This window comes from Schistocerca nitens, chromosome 4, assembly GCF_023898315.1.
Source record: "Schistocerca nitens isolate TAMUIC-IGC-003100 chromosome 4, iqSchNite1.1, whole genome shotgun sequence".
In the NCBI taxonomy this organism is placed as follows: domain Eukaryota; kingdom Metazoa; phylum Arthropoda; class Insecta; order Orthoptera; family Acrididae; genus Schistocerca; species Schistocerca nitens.
In genome coordinates, this window is record NC_064617.1 from 720,105,712 (window position 1) to 720,117,943 (window position 12,232).

At 41.7% G+C, this 12,232-nt stretch overlaps 1 protein-coding gene across 5 annotated transcripts in view; it reads right to left on the reverse strand.

Annotated features, from left to right (window-relative positions):
• LOC126252937 (RISC-loading complex subunit tarbp2-like) overlaps nucleotides 1-12,232 on the reverse strand; it is a 108,347-nt gene that overhangs the window by 15,225 nt on the left and 80,890 nt on the right. For 2 of the 5 annotated variants that reach the window (XM_049953935.1, XM_049953934.1), the window contains exons 6-7: nucleotides 10,656-10,948; nucleotides 2,100-2,316 (exon numbers count right to left, since the gene is read on the reverse strand). In XM_049953935.1, coding sequence (XP_049809892.1) covers nucleotides 2,294-2,316; nucleotides 10,656-10,948 — 316 coding nt within the window. In that variant the 3' untranslated portion in view covers nucleotides 2,100-2,293. Of the gene's footprint in view, nucleotides 1-2,099; nucleotides 2,317-10,655; nucleotides 10,949-12,232 lie in introns of those variants that run through there. The other 3 variants (XM_049953933.1, XM_049953932.1, XM_049953936.1) reach the window with 2 other exon arrangements.

Here is a 12,232-nt window from a genome sequence, read left to right on the forward strand (position 1 = left end):
GATATATATTTTCAGCATACTACATAAAGAGGCACTAGTGTCATATCTCAATGAGGAACTTTAAACTTGTCGCTCAGGACAGGATCATGTAGAGGAACTATGGCTAAAACTTAAAAGAATAGTTGATCATGCATTGGACAAATATGTATCCAGTAGAATGGTTCATAACAGGAGTGCTCCTCCATGGCATTCTAAAGAAACAGAGACTGGTGCAGAATAGGTGTAAAAGAATAGAGATGTTGAATAAAACACATTTGGCTGTCAAGAGAGCAAAGCACGAAGCTGTCAATGACTACTGTAGCAGAATATTGTTGAATGCTCTTTCATAAAACCCAAAGAAATTCTGGTCATATGTTAACGCTGTTAGGGGCACCGAAGCTACAGTCCAGTCATTTGTGTATGAGACAAGAACTGAACTGAATCTGAGTGTAGCAAAGCAAAAGCAAAACCAGAAATGCTTAAATCTGAGTTTAAATGTCTCTGTACAAAGAAGAAATCTAGGAGAATTGTCCCAATTTAATCATCTTGACACTGAGAACAAGAGTGAAGTAAGTATTAGGGTCAGTGCTGGGGTTAAAATTGAAGAAAGTCCCAGGTTCTGATGGAATCCCTATCAGATTCTATACCCAATTTGCTGCTGAATTAGCTCCTCCATTAACTACAATCTATCACAGAACTGTGCTCAGTAGTTGGAAGAAAGCACAGGTCACACCTGTCTACAAGAAGGGTAGCACAAGCGGTCCACAAAACTACTGTCCAATATTGTTGGCATCAATTTGTTGTAGAATCTTAAAAAATATTCGAGGTCAAACGTAATGAGGTTTCTTTAAAAGAATGACCTTATTTATGCCACCAGCATAAGGATTCCGAAAACATAGATCATGTGAAATCAAAATTGCACTTTTCTCACACGAGAAACTGAAAGCTTTGGATCAAGGCAGTCAGGAAGATACAGTATTTCTTGAGTCCCAAAAAGCATGTAACTCAGTGCCACATCTGCACTTATTATCAAAAATACAACAGTGTGCTATATCAAGCAAAATTAGTGACTGGATTGAGGATTATTTGGTGGGGAAGCTGCAGCATGTTACCTGGGATGGAGAGTCATCGAAAGATGTAGATGTAACTTTCAGATGTGCTCTAGTTTAAGTGTGTTGCGAGCCTTGCTATTCATGTTGTATGTTAATGCCCTCATGGACAATATTAACAATAACTTCAGACTTTTCACAAATGATGCAGTTATCTATAATGGAGTACTCTCTGTAAAAAGGTGTACAAATATTCAGTCAGATCTTCATACATACGATTTCAAAGTGGTGCCAAGATTGGCAATTTGCTTTAAATGTTCAGAAATGTATTGCGCACTTCATATAACAAAGAAACAATGCCCAATGACTACAATATCTATGAATCACACTTTGTATCAGTCAACTCTTATGAATACCTGGGTGTGACACTTTGTAGAGATATGAAATGAAATGATCACAGAGCGTTAGTTGTGGGTAAAGCAGTTGGTAGACTTAGATTTATTGGTAGAATACTGGGAAACTGCGATCAGTCTACAAAGGAGACTGCTTACAAATCACTCATGCAACTGGTTGTAGAATGCTGCTCAAGTGTGTGGGAACTGTAGCAAATAGGACTAACAGGGGATATTGAATGGATACAGAGAAGGCAGTACAAATGGTCACTGGTTTGTCTGACTTACGGCAGTCACAGAGATGTAGAAAGGACTAAACTGGCAGACTCTTGCATATGGACAACCTATCCTGAAAAAGCCTACTTACAATGTTTTAAGGACCGTCTTAAACGATGACTCTGAGCCTACAACCCCCCCCCCTTCCTCCTCCACATGGATCCTGAAGACAATATTAGATTAATTACAGCACACACAGAGACCTTTGAACCACTATTGTTCCCATTCTCCATATGTGATCGGGATGAGAAAAAGCCAAAATAACTGGTATAATGGGATACACCCTCTGCTATGTATTTCAACATTGGTTTGCAGAGTACAGGTACAAATGAAACACAATAATTTGAAGTTAGCATCATCTAATACTTGGCAATTTATTTTGTCATTCAACTATTCACAACAATGCATAATTCACTACAGTAAGTAAATCAAATGTAAAAATGGCTTCAGATAAGTACACGTGTTTTTGATTCTAGCAAAAAAGAAGCGGGTTACTGACACTGTGGAAAGTGGAGTGAAATAAGGATGCAGCGACAACTTTGAGCATTCTGTCATCATCCCCACCATCGATGATCTTGAAACAGCAAACCCAGCAGTTCATGTGTATTGAAGACTGCGAACTGAAATGGGTTAACCATTAAATATGACTGCCTGAGGTTACACACTTTAAATAATTTTTTAAAAAATTAAAGATTTTGCTAAGTCATCTGCTGCTAGTGTCAGTATAAAAGGATTGACCTCTAGTGAGGAGTGGTTCAGTAACTAAATAAAAATTCACTACTTGTTCAGAATGGAAAAATTAACTGGATGCCTGCTGGCCAATACATCTGTGATTGGTGTAGGCGTAAGTTGCTGAACCACTCCTCACTATTATTGGATGTTCCAGCCCAAGTGCCCATCCACAGATGTCCGGGCAGCTGCAGGCAGAAGTGGTATATGAACAGCTGACATGCAGGCAATTGAGCAGCCTATGTGACCATATGCCTCAGCTTAATGTCCATGGAAATAGGTCGGCAAATGATATCTGCACATGACAGAACAAGGCACACAGTGTAACAGACAGCATGCACGTGGCCCCAAGTGGGCAGACAGGTGACCATGCCATGTGGGATAGTGTTGGAAGCCTGCTGCATTATTGGGTGTCAGAAGTAACAGCAACATCACAACTGTGTCAGGCTAGTGTGATGTGAAAGATGGAAATCCAGTCTGCACTGACAATATAGCACAAAATACCTAGAATATTCCACTTCATTGTATACAGATTGGATGAAATTTATGATTAGCATTAAAAAAATCCAAAATAATAAACTTACATTTTCAATTTTGGTAAAATAAAATTTTACGGACAACATGGCTCAATTCCGTTGCAAGGTAACCTAACATTTTCTCAAGGCAAATAAGGCAATTACAGAAAGGTGACTAACACAACCAACAATTATGAAGAAAATCAAGCCTTCTCAGTAATCTTCCGTGCAGAAGCGCTCTTAATGAAATGAGTCACTCTAGCAAATTTTGGTATAATGCCATGGTCCTGACATCTCAATAAAAAGGTTAAAGAACTTAAAATCTTTGCTCTTTTACCATGTAGCTTCTCGAAACTTCGGATATGTGAGGCCATCTCCTCCCTGTAAAGGCATCTGATGTGAATTTTAAAATTTATTGAGATGTCGAGACCATGGCATTATACCAAAATTTGCTAGATGACTCATTTCATTAAGACCGTTGCAGCATGGAAGATTACTGAGAAGACTAGTCATGCTATTGTCAAAGAGAGGATTTGCTATACAAGACGAAGGTTAGATGCTATTTCAGCAGAACTTTACCAGTTACATCTGAAGGTTGCAAGGTATCTTTCTCCTGTATCATGGGACTGGGTTGATGGAGTGACTTCGGCCAAGTTCGAGTGGATCCACAAGGATACTAATTGTCAGCAGATATCAAAATTTGACCGCCTGTTGCCACAGAAGCTGTTGCCAGAAAGGATAATGGTACGACGTTCCGTTGTCAATCTCACGGAGAAATATTTGGACAACGCAACGCTGTCTGAATTAAGCAAGGGACTCAATTTTGCACCTACACCTATAGCACTGCCATTAATAAGTTTTCTGAGTGGTGCTGAAGAAGCTCTATGACATCTTCCTTTGGATGCTGCAGACAATATAAAAAGGGAAACTTGCCATGCTCTGTTGAAGGCTTCTCCTCAACGCAGTAATTTAACCTCTGCAGAAAGGGCTGCATTATGAAATCAGAGAGGACCCTGACATAGTGGTATTGAAAGCTGACAAAGGTAATGCAAACGTTTTGTTACCTCATGGTGTGTATACAGATAAGATGTATGGTATGCTAAGTAACTCTCCCTATAGGAGGACTGATTACGATCGTACAGTACGTGTGCAACGGAAAACTTCAGCACTATTAAATTCCTCCGCCTTACCACAAGAGACCATAAAGAGGTTAAGACCACATGGTTGTGTACCTCCAAGACTGTATGGCCTTCTGAAGGTTCATAAAGAGGGTCTTCCTCTGTGTCCAATGTTGAGCGACATTGGAGCTCCTACATACGATTTAGCTAAACATCTCACTTCCTTACTGAGGCCTTTCGTGGGCAAGTGCTCACATCACATACGAAACTCAGTTGATTTTATCAATAGACTGGAGGCTCTTCATCTTAGCAGTGTAGACCTTCTAGTAAGTTTTGATGTGGTCTCACTTTTTACAAAAGTTCCTCTTGCAGATTCTTTGACACTGATTGGTAACATGTTTCCTGTTGATATCACTGCTTTGTTCAGGCACGCTCTTTCCTTAACTTATTTTATGTTTAATCAAGAATATTTTGAACGAACTGACGGTGTCGCCATAGGTAGCCCCCTGTCTCCTTTGGTGGACAACCTTTTTATGGAGGATTTTGAGGGGAGAGCACTTGAATCAGCTGTCCTGAAACCAACAGTTTTTTTGGAGGTATGTGGATGACACTTTCATAGTGTGGCCTCATGGAGAAGATAAATTAATGGAGTTTCTACATCACCTCAACTCCATTCATAGCAACATCTGGTTAACCATGGAAATAGAGAAAGATGGTTGTTTGCCTTTCTTGGATGTCCTGGTTCGAAGGAAGAATGATGGTTCTGTAGGGCATTCAGTTTACCAGAAATCCACTCATACTGATTTGTACCTGCAAGCATCGAGTTGCCATCACCCATTGCAAACCATGAGTTTGCTTAAAACACTTGTTCATAGAGCTCATACTGTCTCAGATCTAGATAGCTTACCTCAAGAACTCGCCCATCTAAAGACAGTATTCAGCGAAAATGGGTATTCCATCCGGCAGATTAACAGGGCACTAACAGTTAAAACTGAGAAGCAGGAAGTGATTAAAGAGGAGAACATACCGGAACAATCTTTAGCTTTTCTTCCGCTCGTTAAAATAGCAAGAATCCTCCAAAAATTTCAAATAAAAGTGGTTTTCCGCCCACCATCGAATATTGCAGACCTTGTGAGATCAGTTAAGGACAATCTGTTACTACTAAAGGCCAGAATTTACAAGATACCATGCCAATGTGGTATGGCTTACAAGGTCAAACCACATGCACCGTGAAAGAATGCTGTACTGAACATCAACGTTACATCCGCCTTTTGCAGCCGAGCAAGTCCGCTATTGCTGAACATTGTATTTCTACTGGACATTCAATGGAGTATGAGAAAACAATGATTTTGTCCACAGCAACGTCTTTCTGGGACTCCATTATTAAAGAACCCGTAGAAATACGACTGGCGGAAAATCTGTTAAACCGTGACAGCGGCTACCAAATGGACAGTGCATGGAATCCCATCATCTCCACGATTTGCTCTAATCGAAGACAGAGTGCGTCGACGGCCGTGGCAAATAGCAATGCAGAGGGCAACTGAGTTCTGCTATTCCACCAGCCAGGGCACTGCCAGTGGGCAGTGTGGTTCATCTATCAAGTTTTCGACGCATGCACAGAATAGTTACAGTACGCTATATATTGCGGAACGGAGGACGTTTTCGCCAGTCTCCGACGGCTCACCTGAAGATGACTGGCAGGTGCCCAATTGAAATATTGTGCGAAGTATTGAACAACGACCGGCTGCAAGCCCGAAATTTGTTTGAACAATATAGTAGTTCTTTGGCTGATGTTTGACTTTCACGATTGTGACCAAATCAACCTGAATGGAGAACTGCTGATTACTGTAATAACAGTCACCTACCTCCTGCATGATTTTATGTCACATTTATATCACTGAAATTTAAAAAAATCTCTAAAATCTTAGAATCCCTGGGATCTTGCCAGTATGAACATTGATAACAGGCAAAAGTGCTCGAGATTCTCGATTCCCAGACTGACACACACACACACACACACACACACACACACACACACACACATTGAAGAAGCAAAGATACTGGTACACATGCCTAATATGGTATAGGGTCCCCACGAACATGCAGAAGTGCCACAACACGACGTCACATGGGGTGGACACGACTAATGTCTGAAGTAGCGCTGGAGAAAACTAACACCATGAATCCTGCAGGGCTGTTAATAAATCAGTAAGGATACGAGGGGTGGAGATCTCTTCTGAACAGCATGTTGCAAGGCGTCCCATATATGCTCAATAATGTTCATGTCTGGGGAGTTTGGTGCCAGTAGAAGTGTTTAAACTCAGAAGTGTTCCTGGAGCAACTCTGCAGCAATTCTGGACATATGGGGTGTCACATTGTCCTGCTGGAATTGCCAATGTCCATTGAAATGGATGCAAGTGATCAGACAGGATGCTTACATACATGACACCTGTCAGAGTCATCATCTAGACATTCCAGGGGTCCAATATCACTCCAACTGAACACGTCCCACACCACTACAGAGCCTCCACCAGCTTGAACAGTCCCCTGCGACATGCAGGGTTAATAGGTTCATGAGGCTGTCTCCATATCCGTACACGTCCATCCACTTCATACAATTTGAAACAAGTCTTGTCCGACCAGGCAACACGTTTCCAATCATCAACAGTCCAATGTCGGTTGATGGACCCAGGTGAGGTGTAAAGCATGCAGTCATCAAGGGTACACGAGTGGGCCTTCGGCTCCGAAAGCCAATATCAATGACATTTCGCTGAATGGTTCACACATTGACACTTGCTCATGGCCCACCATTGAAACTGCAGCAATTTGCTGAAGGGTTGCACTTCTGACACACTGAACGATTCTCTTCAGTTGTCGTTGGTCCCGTTCTTGCAGGATCTTTCCCGGCCGCAGCGATGTCATGGATTTGTTGCTTAAGTGCGGATTACTGATATTCACAGTAGACTCATGAAATAGTCGTATCCCCACTTCTTTGCTACCTCAGAGATGCTGTGCCCCATTGCTCGTGCATCAACTATAATACCACATTCAAACTCCCTTAATCTTAATAACCAGTTTTCCATTAATAAAAAATGTATGATAGTCAGCCAAGAAACCATCTCTTTGGTAATCACACGTAAAGTACATGACAGTCTGAAATCGACTATTGTCTTGGAAGATTGACGTTAACAAGAGAAAGATTTTGGAGTATAACAATGCTCGTGGTCAGTATCTTGAGGCTTTAAAGCAGATGCAATGTGAAGAAAATGAAGCTGAGAGACCTAGGTGGAAGAGGTCCATCCTCTAGCTAGTTAATGAACTGAAGGCCAAAAAACTTGGCCAGGAGTGAGTAGGACACACACACTGAGGGTTATGCACAAACTTAATTGTGCAGAACGCTCAGAGTGCGAGTCCTACTGAAGTTTTTTGGCCTTCAGTTCATTAACTAGCTAAAGGATGGACCTCTTCTGCCTAGCTCTCTCAGCTTCATTTTCTTCACATTGCATCTGCTTTAAAGACTTACCATACCCATCTCGAGCATTGTTATAGTTCAGAATCATTCTCTTGTTAACGCCTATCTTGAAAATAATGCTAGTCGATTTCAGACTGTCATGTACTTTACATGTTGTTACCAGAGAGATAGTTTCAGCCGACTATCATACATTTTTATTAATGGAGAAACCTTGTTCTATGAAGGCTAGCTGGTAAGAGATGGAATAGAGCCACCGTGGTACAACAACCGAGTTAGAAAACTGCTGCGGAAGCAAAGGGAACTTCACAGCAAACAAACATAGCCAAAGCCTTGCAGACAAACAAAAATTACGCGAAGTGAAATGTAGTGTGAGGAGGGCTATGCGAGAGGCGTTCAATGAATTCGAAAGTAAAGTTCTATGTACTGACTTGGCAGAAAATCCTAAGAAATTTTGGTCTTATGTCAAAGCAGTAGGTGGATCAAAACAAAATGTCCAGACACTCTGTGACCAAAATGGTACTGAAACAGAGGATTACAGACTAAAGGCCGAAATACTAAATGTCTTTTTCCAAAGCTGTTTCACAGAGGAAGACTGCACTGTAGTTCCTTCTCTAGATGGTCACACAGATGACAAAATGGTAGATATTGAAATAGACAACAGAGGTATAGAGAAACAATTAAAATCGCTCAAAAGAGGAAAGGCCGCTGGACCTGATGAGATACCAGTTCGATTTTACACAGGGTACGTGAAGGAACTTGCGCCCCCTTCTTGCAGTGGTGTACCGTAGGTCTCTAGAAGAGCGTAGCGTTCCAAAGGATTGGAAAAGGGCACAGGTCATCCCCATTTTCAAGAAGGGAAGTCGAACAGATGTGCAGAACTATAGACCTATATCTCTAACGTCTATCAGTTGTAGAATTTTGGAACACGTATTATGTTAGAGTATAATGACTTTTCTGGAGACTAGAAATCTACTCTGTAGGAATCAGCATGGGTTTTGAAAAAGACGATCATGTGAAACCTAGCTCGCGCTATTCGTGCACGAGACTCAGAGGGCCATAGACACGGGTTCCCAGGTAGATGCCGTGTTTCTTGACTTACGCAAAGCATTCGATACAGTTCCCCACAGTCGTTTAATGAACAAAGTAAGAGCATATGGACTATCAGACCAATTGTGTGATTGGATTGAAGAATTCCTAGGTAACAGAACGCAGCATGTCATTCTCAATGGAGAGAAGTCTTCCGAAGTAAGAGTGATTTCAGGTGTGCCGCAGGGGAGTGTTGTAGGACCGTTGCTATTCACAATATATATAAATGACCTTGTGGATGACATCGGAAGTTCACTGAGGCTTTTTGCGGATGCTGCTGTGGTATATCGAGAGGTTGTAACAATGGAAAATTGTACTGAAATGCAGGAGGATCTGCAGCGAATTGACGCATGGTGCAGGGAATGGCAATTGAATCTCAATGTAGACAAGTGTAATGTGCTGCGAATACATAGAAAGAAAGATCCCTTATCATTTAGCTACAATATAGCAGGTCAGCAACTGGAAGCAGTTAATTCCATAAATTATCTGGGAGTACGCATTAGGAGTGATTTAAAATGGAATGATCATATAAAGTTGATCGTCGGTAAAGCAGATGCCAGACTTGAGATTCATTGGAAGAATCCTAAGGAAATGCAATCTGAAAACAAAGGAAGTAGGTTACAGTACGCTTGTTTGCCCACTGCTTGAATACTGCTCAGCAATGTGGGATCCGTACCAGATAGGGTTGATAGAAGAGAGAGAGAAGATCCAATGGGAGCAGCACGCTTCGTTACAGGATCATTTAGTAATCACGAAAGCGTTACAGAGATGATAAATAAACTCCAGTGGAAGACACTGCAGGAGAGACGCTCAGTAGCTCGGTACGGGCTTTTTTTGAAGTTTCGAGAACATACCTTCACCGAGAAGTCAAGCAGTATATTGCTCCCTCCTACGTATATCTCGCGAAGAGACCATGAGGATAAAATCAGAGAGCTTAGAGCCCACACAGAGGCATATCAACCTTCTTTCCACGAACAATACGAGACTGGAATAGAAGGGAGAACCGATAGAGGTACTCAAGGTACCCTCCGCCACACTCCGTCAGGTGGCTTGCGGAATATGGATGTAGATGTAGATGTAGTGGTGCAGAGGCTGACTGCAAGCTGAGGGGAGCAGCAGGGAAGGGAGAGGTGGTACGAAGGATGGAGTACGTACGGGGCACACGACACCCAGCAGCTACTCAGCTCTGCTCAGTCAGCAATGATGTGTGATATTGCCATAAGTACACCATCTCATCTGTTGAGGCAAAACCAAGATTGTTGTGTGTTTTTTTCCAAATTTCCCTGATATGTTTGAAATTCCCTTATATTGGATGACTTCCCTAATTTCCAAAACTTGTGGCAGCCCTGCTCCCACCCACAACTGTCCCAACCTTGATCCATAACACTCAAGAACACCCACTATTCAACAGAGTGTGACAGCTAGAATGGAAAAGTGGGTGCGATAGACGGGACGCAAACTGAATAAAAACGATGTACAGAGGGATGAAAGGGTGGCTTGGCCAAGGAGGTAGGGTCAGGGATCCCCTGGCCCCAAAACACAGGAGGACACATCCCAACCCCAACCACTCTCCCCCTGCTCCAGAGGTAGATTAAAGCCTTTAAACTGAGAATAAAAGCCACTTTCACAGAGAAAGCCGACAACTACCTGAACTATCCGTGAATCATCCACAAATATTAGAGGTAATGAGTCCAGAATACGTATGCATGTACATGTGTGTGTGGGAGGGGGAGGAGAAGAGATGTAGTGTAGGTGGAGGAGGCTGAGCACATAGAAGAGGAGGGGAAGGAGGGAGGTGTTAGAAGTTGCGAGTCTTGCTTTCCCTCTGCATTTCTGTTATACACAATCAAATGTGACACAGTAACCTAACTGTGTCCACCTCATGACTTACCAGTTTTTGTGCACTAAAGGAAAAGAAAGAAGTATCACACTGATACAAAAATACACTGCACATAAATAAGGAATAAAATAATGTTAAAAGAAAAGAGAAAAATAATATCAGTAAACTAACTGTCACAACACAGTGTGGAGATACTCACCAGTAACTTTCAACTGATCCTGGAAACGTCCACATAAGTAGTCTTCAACAGAGGGTAATGGTATTGGCTCTCTACTGCATTCTGTTGCTTCACTTATGGGACGAGGTACTCTTTCAGCAGAAGAGCATCTATCCCTGTCTTCTTTCCCTTTTAGTGCAAGGAGTGGCTGATTACGCAAAGGAGAAGTTTCACGGTAGTCTTCAAAGACTGGCACTGCCTGTAAATGTGGACTCTGGAACTTTCGTCGCTCTCTGTATACAATGTCCACCTGACGACTTACCAGTACTGGTGCACTAAAGGAAAAGAAAGAAATATCACATTCATACAAAAACACATTGCATATAAAAATAAGGAACGAAAAAAAAGAAAAGAGAGAGAGAGATCAGACTGCAAGCAGAAGCATTATTTCAATGACACTACAAAAAGAGATGAATAATAAAAATCAAACAACAAAGATAAATTGTTGCCACAAACCATCATGGTACAATAAAGAAAGAATGGAGAACACACAAATCTAATAAAAAATGGGGCCACAGATGGTAGCATAAAATTCTAATACAGGTACAGAAATTTAAATCTGCTTCTTTCTAATATGACATACTCACTTCAGTATATCGAGCACCATGAGCAAACAGCTGCTGGTGATACAAGTCATACACTGTTGGGCATAGAAACACTGTCTGCCTTTGGGATATCCAGTATTCAGCTGCTGGACATGTTTTACAGTACAACTCCAGGCACATGAGAGCCTGCAACACCACAGGAGCTAACCTGGACCCTTTTACAAGATACTAGTGTCCCTGAACTAGAGAGATGGAAATTTGCCCTCCAACACATCCAGATTCCCTCCCCCCCCCCCCCCTTTAACATCATCATAATCTGTTTTTCCATTACATTTATCCATATATTTCATATGTTATTAGGTCATATTTGATTATTGTCCTTACTGCTTTTGATTTTTTATCTTCGATCTCCACCTTTTTTCTTTTTCTTTTTCCCACCTCATGGCTTTTAATTATACTATTCACTTTTCTTCCTCTTAATTTAGCTTTACTTCTTCCTCTGTCATCATCTCTGGACTGAAGATGGCACAGTAGTGACCAGTATACTTTCTCAGACCACTATCTCTCAGACACCTTCCCTTTATCACTGTCTACCCCCCCCCTCCTCCTCCTCCTCCTCCTCCTCCTCCTCCTCCTCCTCCTCCTCACTAGAAGTGGTGTCTCATCCTGAAGTCCAAGTGATCTACCCTTTGTTTTTAACCTTCTACAACCTATCACTCTCTCCTCCATGAGTAAGGAACTAATATTTTAAAAATCTAGGGTACTTCTCTACTAGCAATTCTATCACATAATTTAATACTTCATGTACTTAAGCAGTTAATGTGCATGAAAACAACTGCTAACAAACTCTGTTGTCAAGTCGCATAAAAAGATCCCTCATAGTTGCAGTGGGTGTGGTGACGCAGTTTCAAGTGCCTACCTCAATCACTTAATTTGGAAACACCTCTATTGCAACCAACACCTCAATGTTACCGGGTCTCTATAGACGGCTACTGTTTTCTCCTGCAGCTGTTT